At 37.3% G+C, this 18,441-nt stretch overlaps 1 protein-coding gene across 1 annotated transcript in view; it reads right to left on the reverse strand.

The window, feature by feature from the left end:
• Positions 1-3,423: 3,423 nt before the first annotated feature.
• SLC30A7 (solute carrier family 30 member 7) overlaps positions 3,424-18,441 on the reverse strand; it is an 86,087-nt gene continuing 71,069 nt past the window's right edge. Inside the window, exons 10-12 of the mRNA XM_032303836.1 lie at positions 17,523-17,672; positions 9,075-9,165; positions 3,424-5,944 (exon numbers count right to left, since the gene is read on the reverse strand). Coding sequence (XP_032159727.1) covers positions 9,118-9,165; positions 17,523-17,672 — 198 coding nt within the window. The 3' untranslated portion in view covers positions 3,424-5,944; positions 9,075-9,117. The remainder of the gene's footprint in view (positions 5,945-9,074; positions 9,166-17,522; positions 17,673-18,441) is intronic.

The raw sequence follows: 18,441 nt of genomic DNA on the forward strand, positions 1-18,441 counted from the left end.
GCCTACATCCTAAGCCATGTGGAGGGACAGAAAGAAAAATAGCAGAGGGACTTGTTCTACACTTTTGAAACTACAGGTCCACTAAACAGAGAAAACTTCCCTCCTCTTGTATATAGCTCTTATGGGATTTCATCATTTTTGGCCACCACTGCAGAACTGCTTGGGGGAGAAGTCTTTGGACGCCAATAGGAAGTCTTTGCTCCAACTAACAGAACTATAAATGTAGTAACTTAGTGTTGTTTCGAAGTTCTGTAGAAATCTATGATCTGCGTAGAGATTATTGCTCAAGGGGAAGTAGTATGAGACACATACAGGACAGATAACCCCTGTAAAGTTGAACAACAGTTTGATCTAACTTAATGCCTATGGTGGGAAAACAGTGATGGCTCATCAGACAGTTACTATTTTACTTATCATTTTGGAAGTGGTACTATATTTTCAAAAGTCCAAGCCAAATGGTAGGGTTTTAATTGTTGTGAAACTATGATTAGATGTGAATCTGAATTTCATGTTTATTTATACAATGTTACCCTTTAAAAATACTACTACTGTCCGCCTATATTCAGGAGATACTCTTTTGAATGCCTTTGTTTTTATATTTTTTGTTTTAGCAGTTGCTGTCTTACAAAAAGAATGCAGTTTTCTTTAACAATGCATACAGAACCATTTTCCAAGGAGGAATTAATCTTCATATTAAATTCATTATTTTTTTCCAATAAATTTTGATTGCCTAAAGTGTGCCAGACTCAAGGCATTTGAGTATTATCTGTTAACTTTATTATTTCTCTTGGTTATAGGAATTTAGCAGATTAAGTTGAAACGTACATCTAAATGTTAGTAGTATGTGCTAAGCCTGAACATTATGGTAGAGTTTTTTGTTTTGGTTTTTGTTTTAAACCTGAAATAGGGCTGATTGAGCTAATAGATTGTTTGAACGAACTGGAATCCCATTGATAAGCAGTTTTCTTTTTCTTTCATTTCTTTCCTTCCTTCCTTTTTTCATAACGAAAAATATTAAAGTGCTGTCCTTCTATCTGCATCCATTGGACCAGTTGGTCTCTGCCTGTCTGCTCTTTCTGTGGTTTAATGACAAGTTTATTGTCATACTGTAGGTAATGAGATTGGATAAGGAGGAGAGGAAAAGCATTACAGTTTCTAAAGTTGTTCAGAGGATTTGTATTTGATGAGCATTAGGAAGGTGCTCGATTCCTGAGCTGGAGGACTGAAAGTGGAAACTGAGAAGCTTACCTAGTCTGTCAGTACAACATATGGTGGCTTCTGTGGGGAAGGAAACAAAACTCTAGATAAAGATTGGGTAGTGAGGTGTTATAATACATAACTTGCTTATACCAGCATGTAAACAGAAGAGGCTGCTCTGAGGGAGTGGTGATGGGCCACTGCAGAGTTCTCTTAGGTGAGAGGCTAATTCTAGAGAACACGGGAAAGACAGGGAGTCCCTCATAGGTGCTCGAGATCTAGGTCAAAGTCCAGTGTGCAGAAGGGCCAGCAGAAGGTAATCAGGAAGCCAGCATAGAGGAAATGTTTCCAGAGTATCTGGGTCAAAAAGTCTGATTCAGCAAAAATTCCTCGTACTTCCTGCCTAAGGCCAGAATTGTTTGTGCTGACAGTTGGAGGAGAGGGTGTCATGGACATGGCTCAAGCCATGGCTCAAGCCAGGCATTCCACAGTGACTGCATGGAGTCATCAGTGATGTCCTAGAATAAGGCATTGGGAATGAAAAGGTGAATATAAAATATTTCAAAGGAATGAAGGGAAAGACTTCACAATAGGGAATCTAGGAAATGAAGGGGAGAAAGGCAATGTTTAGTTGTCCAGGAACTAAGTAAGGGATTCTGACAGAAATTGGTGGTTGTGAAGCTACTTGAGTGGAAAAAATAAATTATTTTCTCTTTGCTGATGTTGAGATGTTAGTAGTTCTGCCATGGATGTGACAAGAAGCCACTAAGGGCCTTTGATTAACTTCTACAAAATAAAGAGGACTGAAGCCATATTAGTAGGAGCTATGGAAATAGTTAGAAAGGACACATTAGAAGCACATTCAGACCACATATGAGGTATTCAACAGCACACACACTGAATATAAAGCTGTTATTGTGTGGCAAAGATTGATAGTAAAGAGGCAGCTTTGATAGAAGAGTATGTTTGAGAAGGTGGGATAAATGGGATCTGGGGTTTTGTGGAGAGGTAAAAAAAATAAATTAAAAAAAGCTTTTTTATTGCTTCTGATTAGAGGGGGAGAATTTTGGAAAGATAACAGAGGCTCATGTTGGTTTTAGTCTTTATTTCCTATAAATTGAGGTCATGCATAGAGAATGAGGTAAAAGAAGAATTTGGAGTTAATGCAAATATCTGGAAATAAATACTGCAAATGTCTTTATAAAGTAAAGTAACGGATAAGAACCACAAGGAGGACCTTCACATATTAAGACCTTTCCAATTTCCTAGTATCTCCTCCCTCTGGTGAGTTCTCCCATTTTCTGGTCCTGAACACCATTCTTTCCCTTTCATTCCTCAAGTCCTCTAGCTCTGAATCCAGTAATTGTTAGGTTCACAATATTCCTTTCAATTGATCAAACTGATAGACAGAAATCAGGTGAAGATTTTGAAACAAATTTTATTGGAAGAATTTTGATACAATTATTTATTCTTTTTAAATACACCTGAAGTTAAAATATATACATGAATATCTTCAAGTAGAAAAAAAAATGAAATATACATGATGGATTCATTGTATATTTAGGCAAATCATAATTGCTCACTTTAGCACATCCAAACCAAATTACAACACAGTCCTTGAAATCTGACATTCCAATCTAGCCTTGTATTCAAATGTTTGTTTAGAAATGTCTTGGTGCCAAAATCTTCATATAGAAATCAAATCCAAAGTCAAACTTGGCCACGTGATTAGAAACCATTAAAGACAGGGAGGTAAAGTGTTGTAGGGGTGTTTGGAATATATCGAGAAGGGATTTGGCAATTTTTAATTCACAGTATTTCCGATATTAAAGATCAATTCTGTTTATTGATCAAACTCACAAGTGTTGGGGCAAAATATCACTTGGGAAGAAGTATCACAGAATTTTTGCTATTAGAGGAAAATGTGATTATTTGGCAAACTCCTGACAGGATACATCTAGTTCAAAACAGAATCTTCACTGAGGCTAACTGATACATGGTATGTGGTACCTTAAACAAAATTCCAATATTAAAATTCAAAATAAAGCTTTTTCCTTTTTTACTAGTAAAAAGGGGGAAATTTTACCATGGCAGCAGCAATTAAAAGATGAAAAATAAGAAATATAGAGAAGCTCTACTAAAATTTGGTATTTAGAGGGGAAAAAAGAAAAAAAGAAACTGTTCTAGGAATATTTAAATCACTAAATGAATGTATGTAGTGTTTTGTTTGTTTGTTTGTTTTTTAGAAGCACCTTCAGGTTATACCCCTGAAAGAGTTTTGGATAATAATATATCTGGAGATAAATGAAACAAGGTATGTCATACACAGATCCTTAAAGTAATATCAATATGGCAGTTTTCTATAGAAACCAAGGAGGCAATGTGGTTTCTCATTTGGCAATACATAATGTAAAAATTCAAGTGACCCAGCTTCCAGTCTCAGTTCTGCCAAATTTCTATCCAAAAACATGGATAACACCTCTTTATGTCTACTGTGCCTGGATTAAAATAGCGAAGCAGCTCACAAGGCTCCTTGAAAAATAATGGCCAAAGTGCATACAAAGTCACTTTTTTGTGCAAAAATGCCAAAGAAAAGGTGAGGTGTCTTCTGTAATAATAAATCACTGATTCTATCTGTCCCCAACCATGAGTTTTGTATTCACTACTACCTACAATATTTACTCACTAGGTAATCATTTACTGAGCATGTAAGTGGAAGTTCATACTAAGTTTGGGGATAATGAGATAGATGATGAGACAAAGACATTCTTTTCTACAAACTTTCCAATATCATCAGATTTGCCAAGTACTAAATTTTCAAAGCCACGGAAAGAGTTCAAAATTCAATACTATTACTAAGCATAGACTGCTACTAATTATGAAATAGATTTCTTCCTCGGAAAGGTATCTATAAAATGTAATGTTGTACATCCTCAGATCCCTCTCAAGCAGCACAAATTATTCTTGGAAGATAATTCCCTCAACAATCATGTTAACCTCTCTTAGCCAGGATGGAATCCGTTTCTCTTTACTTACAGACTGGCAAGGACTCGCTTCTGAGTCAGTCCCTTTTTTAAGCAACTTTGAGCATCAATAAAACTTTCTTTTGTAAAGGTTTTAAAAATTCTTAAAGGAGTTCTGATTATTCTTTTTAGTCTGCAGTTTAAATTCAATGGCAAAGGTAGGAAATAAGCATGAGAGCACTGAATGAAGGAATGAGTTTAAGCAATGTCTATGTAACAACTGCTACCCCATAATCAGTTTTGTCATGCTAATTGTTCACTGATTTTATTGGAGAGTCTGTTCAAATCTGCTACAACCTCTTGTATTTTTTTTTACCACTGTAGAATGATATACATAAAACGGAGCCGTCATCAGAAAAAGCTCTGGATTTAAAGTCAGTGCGTTACCACTGGCTATCCCTTAGGCAAGTCATTTAAATTCTCCCACAACAGCTTCCTCATCTGTAAAATGCGGTGATGGTTACGAATTCCTTCCCCAGGGAGGGAATTTGAAAATGCTCCGTCTATCATAAAAGCATGCAAAATTTCTTTCTTTATTGAAATGTGAGGCTTTCAAATGTGACAACATGGAGAAGACCATACAAAGACACAGAAATACTTAATGAAGGTTGAATCCCACCCTTTCCATATAATTTGTAGTTGGGAAATAGTTAAATACAAACCAAAGATGTCCTCATCAAAAAGACTCACATCCATTTGGCCTTTACATATAATGATACTTCTCAGCAGATACCTTTTTTGATACATAATTTTTCACTGTAAATAAGTCTATCTCCATGGTAGAGATCTGGATCACTAAGGCTGCTGGTGGGTCATGTCTTGAGACAATCTTCTTCTATTAATAAAACTTTTAATGACTGTTCTCAAAAAATAAAATTTCTCTCTCTCTCTCTTTTTTTTTTTTTTGCCAAAGTTCTTGTGAACTGGAAAATTATTTCTGTTTTGAAGATGGTAACAGAAAGAAAAAAGTTCAATTTTATCAAGGTAATGCTTTTACGTTGAGAGTAAGCAATTTAACATTTGGGGTTCTGGTAAGACTTCAAAATTTCACCCTACTGAATTAAAAGACTTGTTTTGTTCTCTATTTCATTTAATGCCAAATTTTGTGTGGTTCTGAGGATAAATGTTAAAAATCCAAAAACCTCCCCAGTAAATGAAAACTGAAGTATCAAGACCGAAATGATATGACCTGTGAGAATTAGCCTGGTTTCTAGAAAGTACCAGCTCACAGACTATAAACAAAATAAAGAAACTTAGCAATCCTTAAACTGGATTTAGCCTTGGGCAATTAACAGAAAAATTCACTCACAAGTTAAAAGTATCCAAAGTACAGAAATCATCATATTTTAAAAATCAGGAACTGGTTTCATAAGAGTAAAAAAGTAAAAGTACAAAAATTATTATTTTCCATAAAGAATATTCTAAGCCTCATAATGGAAGTATGGAAATAATATTCTGAACTTCATATTTATGAAAAATAAGACAATAAAACTCCATTATAAAGTGCCTTAATGTACCAAAAATGGAGGTCAGCTTTCCTTTATTTACAAATGCTTTTTCATCACATTTACAGAAAGGCAAATATTACACTGGTGAGGCAGCACAGTAGAATAGAAAGAACTTGACTTGGAGTCAGAAGACCTGGATTCTAGTCTTGGCTTTGCCACTAATTATCTCTGTGACCTTGAGTAAATGACAGCATTTCTGGGCTTCAATGTTCTCATCTGTAAAATGAGAGGTAGAACGAGACTGCTTTTAAGGACAGTCCCTTAGATGTAAAATTCTGTGTTCAGCAATGACGTATTTTTGTTCTTAAATCCCAGCATTATATGAGGATGACACCATATTAGTAATCTTTATAAAATTGATAATTCCATAGGTAAAAACATTATAGAACTCTGATCAACTGCATTTGGAGTCACCAATTGGGCTGTTTTATAAGGTGCACAAGTCACAGTATTTTGGTTACTGGTGTCTACACGGAGGCTTTGAAGAATGCTGAAGCATCTGGAGACAAGGGACATTCCGATGTCACTAAACGTCTGCTGCTACTTGCTTATGCCTCTGCAGAAAACCGCTTGGCGATGACAGGAATACAGAGATACAGTTGAACTACACACTGTCCTTCACAAAGTGCACAGGGAGTCAGCAAAATAAAGCCACACATATGGTAAGCCCTTTGAGTAATATAATCTAGATTTTAAAAACACAAAACTAAAACAGGTGTATTTCTGTTTGGGGATGTTTACTAAGCAAGGTAAACGTTCCCAGAGCAAAACAAATTTGTTCTCCAGGGAATACTCTGATTTTTAAAATACCAGCAAACTTATACTCAGAGACTCACTGCCTAACCTTAGAGACATCTCCCATCTATTACAACAATCAGGTAGTTTCTCAGTGAAATTACCTACTTTAGCAATAGACCTGTGCCAAAAACACAGGTGAGACAGAATATTTGTTAGAATGAGAACAAAATTGCTTTTTCTCACACTCATTTGTTACTGCTGCACACACAGGTTTCAGGACATTTAATTGAAGCATAAATGTTAATGCCAACCTGCCAAATGATACGAGCTGGAAATCTCTTAAATAAGGTGCAAAATTAGAGTTCCATATCAGTCTAATCATCTGTATGCTCGATGCCTTATCAAAGACAAAACACATATGTATGCACTTGTGTATTCAGAGTATAGTTAAAATGATGCATACTTTCACATAGAATGGAGGGCCTGATGAAAGGCAGAATTCGACCTTCAGAATGCACTGTCAGGTATACAGGCCAGTGCAAATACTGTCTCCATATGTGAACAATCAGTACAATTAGATATAATACTAGCTTTTAAAGGCACACATCCTTCATCTACATCTGACATTTTCCACGATATGCCAAAATGCACAGAATATCCCAGGCTTGGTAGCGGATACAAACTTCCAAATGGCCATTTACACATATAATGAAAAAAACAGTATATTATCAGAACATTTCTTTTTATACTTTCCCTCCCCAAACTCTCAAGAACTGTTTTAGTTAAACACATTCTACTGCAGGAATTCTTAGCTTTAGAACTGCCTGGCAGCAAGTAAACATGTTTTGAAAATACTGCTTAATCTGCAAAAAGGGGACTATCAACAGCTCATAGCAATCTGCAGCAGTTTGGGAAAGCATAAAGAAAGTAGTCCAGTTCTCCTAATACACTTTAGTTCATAAATTGTAGATCAGAAATAAGGAGAAAGATATTCTAAAACTTACACAAAATCAACAGCGATTTCTGCCCCATCAGTGAAAAGTGCTTATTATTGGCCTACATTCTAAACAATCACATTTCCATCCTGCAGAGTTTTTTCCCCCCAAGAATTCTCGTTTTTTTTTAAAGTTAAGAGGGAACATACATTGTGATAAAATGAAGAACAATGGGTAAATAGCTTTCCAGATCAGTATTTCTTCAAAAACACAGAGAATATTTGAGTGTTCAAGCACTTGCATCTCAAATCACAATTTTATTTTTCAAATACACAAAAACCTAGAAATCAACTTATTAACTTCTAAGACACCTGTTTTATCACAACTGATCTGTATCTTCAATAGTTCAAACAATAAAATGTTGCTTTTAGGATTTCTGAAAGCAACTGTATTTGTGCAATGCTTGCACAGGAAAACAAATTGTATGACTTGGCATTTGAAGAATGAAAAAACAAAGTAACATTGTCATAACCATTTCTGCCTTCCCTCTACATTGCCTTTCGTTAATAAAATCCATAGGGGCTCCTGGGTGGCTCAGTGGGTTAAGCGTCTGACTCTTGATTTCGGCTCAGGTCACTGTCTCAGGGTTGTATGATAAAGCCTGGTGCCAGGCTCCATGCTGGGCGTGGAGCCTGCTTAAGATTCTTTCTCTCCCTCTCCCTCTGCACCCCCCACTAGAAAAAAATTTTTAAAAAAATCCATAAAAATAGCAAGGAGACACACAGGGAAGTTTTCACAGACACAGTAGCTTTCAGAGAAATTTGGGATTTAGCAAATGTTTTAAGTAAGTCAGAACAATCATCTATATAACATGTGTTTGCAGAGTTCTGAAAACACAGTCCATAGCATAATGTGATAACTGAATTTGATTTAAAAAGCAAAGTAACACCTACTTTTTGATGAGACCGAGTAGTAAGAGAAAACTTTTCATGTATTTAAACCTAGGCTGGAAGTACACACAAAGACAATCAGTATACATCACTTAGAAGAGTCTTACACTTTGTACAGATTATAGAATTATCCATTGGAAAAAACCATTCACATGACCTTTGATGGTACATTTTTATGCTGGCAAATACATTTTCTGATACAAAGGCACTTTGAAAACCCAATATGGTTTGGTTCATAAGTTTGCAAGGTACAAACAATTTTACAAACATATGATTATACTGAAGAATGTCAACCATTGTGACATTACATATAAAACGATTTCCATTTTTTTTTTAAATAACACTAGTTTTGTGTAAATGAAAGCAGTGGTTTCCAGCAGCTTCAGTGAAGACTTTCCAGATGACTGGACGCCCAGCATCTGGATTTGTACTGGCTAGGATGACGACTGGGAGTGAGGGCATTTTTGAAATGGAAAAAAAAAACAGTAAACAAAAAACAACATTCTGGGACAAAACTACAAACGTCAGAAATCAAAATGGTTTGGAGGGAAGAGCACAAAAGACAAGACCAAAAGTCCAAGAGAGATCCTCTTAATTTTGCTCCCTTAGGTGTGCACTCTTGGCCGAGCGCGGACACTACCTGGTCTACTTGGCGCTGGGGAATTGTAGTGATGAGTTTTCTGTTTTAAAAAGCTAGCTACAACATTTTGAATTGTACAGTACCGGAAATATTAGGTCCCCCAAGAAGGATAACTTCTTTCATTTGTTACATGGCCGCAAAATCAATCTGTACATAAAGCTGTCTCACTCCAGCCTGAAAAGTTAAAAAAAAAAAAAAAAATCAGAAAATCGAACCAACCAATAGCAGCCTATACATTTTAGAAAAGTAACAGAAAACAAAACAAAACAAAAAAATCTCATTTTTTTGAAAAAAGAAAGCATTATTTTTCTTTTCTGTCTCTGGAAAATAATTCTCCATTCTTCATCAGAAAGGGCCAGTCATTCTATCTTAGAAATAATTATATTCATAATTGCAAAAAGATCCTCCATTTACCTCTACAGAAGCCATGCTCTTCATTATAAACAGTGTCCAAGTGAAATCCAGAACAGTAAGGTTACCCAGCTACTGGTACTCTGCTAGCAAACAGCACAGTGCTTGCCTAACTGGCTACTAAAATCATAAACTGATTCAGTCTCAATCTTCCTATGACAGACGATGAGCAAACACTTAAGGAGGACCATCTGTTGGTTATTTAATTACATTCTAACGCCTCTCTTCAATTTTGGATATGAACCCGCTATTCAAGGACTGCTCTCAAAATTGCTCCCAGCTCTCCTATATTATCAATTGTTGTACATTTGTTGCCTACGATTCCTTTTCTCTGTTCTCTCTTGAACGCATTTCAACTGAACTTTTGCCACCCAGCACTTTGCAGAGCTGTTGGTCAAGGTCACCTCCAAGTTGCTTGGACCAGTGCTCACCTGTCCATCCTCTAAACATTTACTCTAAAGGCAAGGACACAGGCACATACTCTTCCCTACTGAAACACTTCCCTCTTGCTTGGCTTTCAGAGAAGACTCACTGGTAACCTTCTACCTCAATTATCAGTCTTCCTCAGTCTCCTTTGCTGGTTCTTCCTCCTACCTTTGAGCACTTAATACTGAAATACTTAAAGGCTCAGTCCTCACAGATTCCTTCTTTTTCTCCATTTGTTCCCTAGCTGGTCTCGTCTAGTATCCAGACTTTTAGTACGATGTGCATGCTCACACCTCCCACACTTGCACCCCCCCACTGGGACCTACCTGCCATCTACTTCACAGTTCTACCTAGATGTCTGACCTCCTCCCTGAAAGCCTGGTGATCTTGTATATTCTATGGCTCAATGCCATCCTCAGTGTTACAACATAAAGACCTTTCTTTCTCTCACACCCATTAGGAAATCCTGTTTGCCTTACTTTCAAAGTAGCCCAATCCCAGAACCTGACCATTTTACATCACCTCCATTGCTATGTTTACTGTCACTCACCCGTTATAACATAATCTCTACATAACAAGGATTCCGTCTTTTTTTTTTTCCATTGCTGATTCCTAGTACCTGAAATAGTGCCTGGCCCATAGTAATTGCTCAATAAATGATTACTGGAAGAACAAAAATTCTATTAAATTCCTTTCAAACAAAAATAACTTTTAAAAATTAAAGCATACAGTAGTTACAATAAGCATTTTCTTGCCAGTATCAAAGAATAAAAGGTAAATTAGAATATTAATGGAAAGAGAAAAAAATCAGGGATTAACACTACAGTAAATTCTAGCATGGCCTTTTTTTCTTAGCATTCAAATGGGCGCACAACACGAATCAATGTGTGAGAGGAGCAGGAACTTCTCAAATGGGATAAAAAGCTGAGTAGACCCTAGAAGCTTATCAGCACAGAAGAGGTTTTAGCTTTCTTGCCTCATTAAAAAAAGTAATAAAGGGGCGCCTGGGTGGCTCAGTGGGTTAATGCCTCTGCCTTCAGCTCAGGTCATGATCTCAGGGTCCGGGGTTCTCTGCTCAGTGGGGAGCCTGCTTCCTCCTCTCTCTGCCTGCCTCTCTGCCTACTTGGATCTCAGTCTGTCAAATAAATAAATAAAATCTTAAAAAAAAAAAAGTAATAAAAAGGAAAAAAATGATAGTAATAATAATAATAATAATAATAATGAAATAAAATTTAAAAATCCTTGCTTTGGTCAAGTTAAAGCTCTGCAAAACTGCTTGTTATTCAAATTTATGGAAACTACATTTAAGAGCAGCCTTTCCTTAAAGAGGCTTACGGCAGAAAAAAGACAACTCAACATCTGCATGATTTTGAGCTAAGATTTAAAATCAAATCTCAGTTTTTCTCATTTTAAAGCATTGATTCATACCAAGTTTCCCTATCTCATAAAATTGTTCTTTGTTCATCTAATATTTGACATGTATTTAATAAACCCTTGTTACATCCCAGGACTGTATATGAATATATGAGAAAGGATTTCATATGCTGAAAAGGCTATTTAAATAAACTATTATGACTCGTTGTACGTATATCTGATTTACTCAACTGAGATGGTCTCTGAAATAAGTAAGGAACTCTTCTGCAAAATTCTTCTATATCTAACCTTAAGAAAAAAACTACTGCCCCAAGTAAATTGGCTTAATTCCTTTTCTCCTTTTCTCTTTTAACAAAATTGTTAATGAAAGTAAAATGGGCAAAGTAAGTTGGTTTCCTATTACTATCCCTGCCACTTCCCTCAGCCCCAGCCTAACACAGTGAAGACAGTAATAAGAAATGAAGTTAGCCCAAGGCAATTTAAAAAAAGAGGAAAAACAAAGAGTCTAGGTAAATTGATCTTTGCATAATCATGAGTTAATTACTCAAGCTTGTATCTTTCCCCTGAGGGGGTACAGCTTTCCATAAAAAGTCAGTCTAACAGAAAAAGTCATTTTGCTTCATCCAGCTGTCCTGAGGGGGATGGCTTCAAGTTTTCCACCCTCCCATATTCCTTTCTCAATTTCCTTCAAAGTAGAAAGAAAAGCAGAATTTCCAAAGAATCCTATAGTGAGTCACCTACTCCCTGAATGCAAACTAGGTTTTCTATAGTTTATCCACACCATAAACACAAGACAAATACTCTAGCAGATCAAAACACGGCTCCGTTGCAGCAAACACTACTGCTGGGATGGCACTGGGAGCTGGAGCCTGGTCTTTAAAAGCCTTGTCTTTAACAAGTGAAAACCATATAAGATTGTGTCTTATATCATGGGAGTCATGTAAACCATGATTCAGTCAATACTTTTTGAATCATTAAGACATTTTTAACACAATACGCTCCTAAGACAATAAATGTGAACCTGGTGCCATAGACTTAGGATACCCTCATTATCAATATTCATCGCTGCGGAAAGGAAACAAATCAGGAGTAAAAAAAAAAAAAAAAAAAAAAGAAAGAAAGAAAAGAAAAAAATCACGCAGGAATACGGCTACAGAAAATTATTGGTTTGTCTATATTCTCTACCAATTCCACAGAAACTTTATACTTTAGTTTTCGACTGAACATATAACATTAATCTTTATCCCTTTAAAATGAAGTCTTGAAAACTGCCTTCGTCCTCCACGTGAAACCTAAATCGTCTCAGAATTAGTGAAACAGTGAGTGAGTATGATGAAACGGTAAGTCATGAGCAGTAACTTGGGCCTGGCTTCCTTTTTCTATAAACTACAAATAGCAGCACCTGTTCTGCAGGAGGCTGGGGCGAGGCGTTAAGCAGCTGTCGCAGCGCCTGGCACATGCTGGGCTCTCACTGAAGGCCCGGCTGCTGTTGCTGCTGCTGTTTCTGCTCTCTACCAACCAACCAGTGAGGGCTTAAACCTTGTGGCTTAATTAAAAACAACGAACCTAGGGGCCTGTTGGCCTCCCATCCCATGGCCATTTACTCCAACCTCCTCAGGAGGTTAAGTTCTGGTGGGCATCAAGCACACAGGATGAAGAAAATGGAAAACTGGCTAAGGAGAAGTTGCAGAGTTGGCAAGCAGAACTGACACTTAGGACAGATGAAAACCTTCTACAGACAGGAAAACAAACAAAGGGTGGAAGACTAGCTAGCCCCCAGAAAAGGGGTAAGTAGCTTCTCCCACTCTCTGCCCTTCCCCTCCAGCAGACGGAGGCTGGGCGGGGTCAGCAGTCAGGCCGGAAGGGATCAAGAGCATGGAGGCTGGTGAGGCTCCTGAAACTCGGGGAACTCCCATCTGGGCACAGGAGGAGGCTTTCTGGTTCCTTCCTGGGTATCAGTGTGAACTTCTATTTTGAGGCTAGAGACTACAGCACCAAAAGCTGAAGCAGGAATCAGGGGGTTCAGGACTTAATATGCAGAAGAGGAGAAAAGATGAGGAAATCACAATAGAAGTTCTATCAGGGGGGCGCCTGGATGGTTCAGATGGTTAAGCCTCTGCCTTCGGCTCAGGTCATGATCCCAGAGTCCTGGGATCAAGCCCTGCATCAGGCTCCCTGTTTGGTGGGGAGCCTGCTTCTCCCTCTCCTTCTACTGCTTCCCTTGCTTGTACTCTCTCTTTGTGTCAAATAAATAAATAAGATCTTTTAAAAAAAAAGTTCTATCAGGGAGCAAAGTAGGTTTGTCTTCTGTGCTTTGTGGAACTGAAGAGGGTACAAGCATATTCTAGATTTTTCTTCTAACATTATTTCTAACAAAATAGTATACTAAAAAATTAACAGATGGTATCAGTAAGTTTAAAAGACACATAAAATGTTAAACTGCCATCTTAATCTTAATCTTCTGGTTCATATATTAAATACAAAAAATATCTATTTCATCAATTCCTGAAGGATAACTCCTTTTTAAAGAGTTAGTGCAGGGGAGAATGGAAGAGAGAACTTTTTCTATGTCAACAGAAAACCTTGTAGTTTAAAAACTGGATTATCCCTTACCTAATAATCCTTAAGGAATCTTAGTTCACCCAGTCACTTATTTTACTCTCTAGTAATGCACAGCTTTAGCTGGCCATTAAAGACTTATACCAGGAAAAATGAGAATAAAACCATGCTTAATATTCAGTTCTAAAATAGTCATGCAGCTTCGAGTTTTATCAACAGAAAAGAAAGCTGTAATTCTCAAACTGATGTTGGTTTTTTCAGTTTTAAAGTTGTCTTCACAGATATTTTAACAAGGACAACTTTTTAAACCAAAACTATCATTTAAATTCTGATTTAAGATCAGTTATAAGGGTGTCTGGGTGGCTCAGTTGGTTGATCATCTGCCTTCAGCTCATGTCAAGATCCCAGGGTCCTGGGATCGAGTCCCACATCGGGCTCTCTGCTTAGCAGGGAGCCTGCTTCCTCCTCTCTCTCTCTCTGCCCGCCTCTCTGCCTATTTGTGATCTCTGTCAAATAAATAAATAAAATCTTAAAAAAAAAAAAAAGATTGTATCAGTCATTTGCACTTTAGTGAGAATGGTTAATCAGAGATTTTACTCAAACAGGTCATGATCTCAGGGTCCTGGGATCCAGTCCTGCTGAGCAGGGAGCCCGCTTCCCCGCATCTCTCTGCCTGCCTCTCTGCCTTCTTGTGATCTCTCTCTGTCAAATGGATAGGTAAAATCTTAAAAAACAGCAACAACAACAAAAACCAAAAAGTATTAACTTATTACTGAGTAAATCCTTCTTTTAGTCTTTCGGAGCTTCAATTCTGCATATGTTGGAACTAAAATAATGATCACTAAGCAATTTGAAAATAATGAAAGGTATGGAATATAAGTCATTAGTAGGGTGATTCCTCCTCCCCTCTGGAAAAAAATGTGTTGAACCATCTTCACTGTAAGGCCCTACTCTGCAAGGAATGAAATAGAGTGGGCTTGACCTTGGTTGATGAAAGGGCTGAAAATATTCTTCAGAGCTTAAAAATTTCAAAACCCCAATACAGATTCCAAAACCAAAGAAGCAGCTGAATAAACTTTCAGCTTCAGCCATTTTAAAAGCCAAGATGTCTAAGGTTTCCAGAAGAAGCCTCCTCCACCTACTGCAGTTGCGACTTCAGCAGTTCCTAAGCCCGGACACAGCTGCTTGCGCATTTCTAAACCTAGAAACAGCATTCCTTTTCAGAGGGAAAACCATGACTAAGTGCCCAAGTCTTAGGAGAGTACTGCGGCATGTCCGAGAGGTCAACAGAAGCTCACACTAAGGAGGGCAGAAGGACTAGGAGACAGGGGAAAGGAGAGAGCGATGATCTAGAAATGACAGTGAAAAAGCAAGGTTATTGCAGCCACATTCTCCTTTTGCCTCTAAAACTCCTCCTGTTTTGAGATGTGAGAAGGATTCAGACATACTGTGCAGGTCTTGCATGCCTCATTACGACATGACAGTCATACAGACTTCAAAGTGTCTGTTAAAGAGACCCAGTTCTTGAAATTCTGGAGTAAGCGGTACAGCATACAGCTTCCCAGTAGAGTAAGTCTTGCTGTTGCCTACATAAAATTATTTCATTATTTATCCCCAAAGGAACATAACCATACATTTCTCATTATTAGAGAAGAGAGATCATTTAATTTATGCTAAGATCCTGAATTTAAACTGCATATTATGTTCTGTTTTCCATGTCTGAAGATACAATGTGTCTGTTGCTCTTCCTCTCATCCTTTTCCCCACCTTCTTTCCCTCTTTGTGTGTGTGTGTGTGTGTGTATCTCTATTTCTATATATCATTACCACCTTTCATGCTGTGGTTAAACAGACCAATGGGAACCCAACCATATTTTTTCATACTTAGCACATGTAAAGATGGTGTTGGTCAAATACAGTTTGAAGAATTTGTTTATTTAACAAATTTTTTATACACATACATTTTTCTTAAGCATTGAGAATGGAAAATCATGACGTTCGGAAGAAACCTGCAGATAAATATGTGTATCACAAGATGAAGTTATGCAGCTTAGAGGGGTCTTTAGGCTTCAGAGAGAAAGTAACAACTAAATTGGGCCTTTATGTTAGAGGAGAGGATCTTTGTCCCACACAGAAAAGTAAACAGTCTACAGGGGTATGAGGTATATAGGAATGAATACTGGGAGGCTTGAAAAGTTAATGGGGTCATACTAGAAAGTTTGGGTTTTATCCTGGTGACAATGGGGAACCTCCAGTTTTTGTTTTTTTAACTTATTTTGAAAAATAAAATCAACTATCTTTAATATTTTTGCCACATTTGCTTTATTTCTCTATATTTACTTATGATCTTTGTACTTCTGTTGAAACATTTGAAATTAGACATCCTGATCCTTTGCCACTAACTCCTTCATGGATCTGGTAAGAATGGGGACATTCTTCGATAACCACAATCCATTATCACACCCAAGAAATCTAACACCTACACAATTATTATGAACTATTATGCAGTCCATATTTAAATTTCCCAATTACCCAATAATTTCCTCTGTGCCTGTTTTTTTCCCCCCAATCTAAGATTCAGTTAAGGATAAAACACTGCATTTAATTGTGAAGTCTCCTCTAATCTAGCATAACCTCCCACTGTTCTTCCCCCCTTTGTAGGCTAACAGTCTCGTACAAGTTTCTACAAGCTGGGTTTCTCGGGTGGTTTGCTACTGATTAGACTCACATTAACCATTTCCGGCAGAAGTACCACACACTCTCACTGCATCACACCAGAGGCACAGGCCAGTTTTTAAGAACACATTTTTAAGGCATGGAAACAGTTCCTCATTAGATCTACGTGTTAGATAATTTTGGCAGCAGTGTCAACAACCAGATTTTTCACCAAATATTTCCAGCAAACTAGAATGAAAAAAGAATTTGTATTCTCTCACTCTCTCCTTAGATGTTGTTGACGTGATGTTCTTATTCTCCCAACAGATACCTAGTTGATTATCAGTCATATGACTATGTCAACTTCAGACAGCATAGCATCAAGTAAAGTGATTTGGCTGCAAGCTATGCACTAATTTATGATTCCAAATACAATAGCATATTAAGCTTTTAAATCTCACAAAACTATGGCTTTGCTATCACACAAAAATGTTAACATAGTCTACTTTTAGCTAAAGCCACTGACAAGGCATTATTCTTATTCCAAATGTTATTTTAGTTCTTGGCTTTAAACAGCATTTAACATGTCTTATAAGGAGTATGCAGTAAAGGAGAATCTACTTTTTCTTTCTTTCTTTCTTTCTTTTTTTTTTAAGATTTTTATTTATTTATTTGACAGAGATCACAAGTAGGCAGAGAGGCAGGCAGAGAGAGAGAGGAGGAAGGAGGCTCCCCACTTGAGCAGAGAGCCCGATGCGGGGCTCGATCCCAGGACCCTGAGATCATGACCTGAGCCGAAGGTAGAGGCTTTAACCCACTGAGCCACCCAGGCACCCCGAATCTACTTTTTCTTAAAGGAATTCCAATCAGTATAATGACAGAACGAGACTATCTTCCTTAAGCGTATTAGCTAAAATAAGAACTCCCAATTTTGACTATATGGTTGAAAGAAAGTACTGTTACGTTTCCTTATAGTATTGGGGGTGTGTGTGTGTGTGTACGTGTATTTATATACATACATATTTAACATGCTAAGTAGTAAATATTTCTTAAACTAGTAGATAAGATAAATTCAAAGAGTTTTAAGAGTTAGTGAAAAAGTCATACCTGAGTAAAAATATTATGTGTTTGGCTTAAAATCCACCTGGCATCAGCATCAGGGGCTACTACTAATTTCAAGGTCCCAACATAAACATCAGAACATAAGGTCCAGAAATGCTGTTCTTGTAAACTGTAAACTCCTTGCAACTGCTGCACCTGGAAGAGAAAGGGCAGATATTAACACCGTAATCAAACATAAGGGCCCCCTTGTTTTATTAGGTATGCTGTTTTATTATTATTTTATTTATTATTATTTTACTGTTTTATTATTTTTATTAGTCAACAGTTCAGTAAACTATTTATTTAAAGATTTTATTTATTTATTTGACAGATAGAGATCACAAGAAGGCAGAGAGGCAGGCAGAGAGAGAGGAAGGAGGAAGCAGGCTCCCCGCCGAGCAGACAGCCCCATGTGGGGCTCCATCCCAGGACCCTGGGATCATGACCTGAGCTGAAGGCAGAGGTTTTAACCCACTGAGTCACCCAGGCGCCCCAGTAAACTGCTATTTAGATTATTAACTGTAACACTGTTATTATACGACGTATCAGTAAACATGGATTCTATTCTCTAGCTCAAAGGAGGAGTCAGAGATTATTTGAATTAGTTAACAAATACTTATTGAGTACTCTTTATGTGCCATGGCAGGTGTTTGGGAAATGTGAATGATCACATGCCAAAATCTGCAGGGCACAGCTGAGAGAGCACCTAGACAGAAATTTAGACTTTCAAGTACATTGATCAGAAAACAGGCATAAACTCATTTGCATTTAGAAACTAGAAGAACAAAGTAAATTCAAGGAAATAGTAAGGAAGGAAATAAAGGACGGAAATTAATGGTCTAGAGACTTAGGAACTATTAGAAATCACAATATCAAAAAACTAGTTCTTTGAAAGATTACTGAAAATAGAGAAGTCAGTGTTTCT

The sequence above is a fragment of the Mustela erminea genome, chromosome 10 (assembly GCF_009829155.1).
Source record: "Mustela erminea isolate mMusErm1 chromosome 10, mMusErm1.Pri, whole genome shotgun sequence".
NCBI classification, from domain to species: Eukaryota; Metazoa; Chordata; class Mammalia; order Carnivora; family Mustelidae; genus Mustela; species Mustela erminea.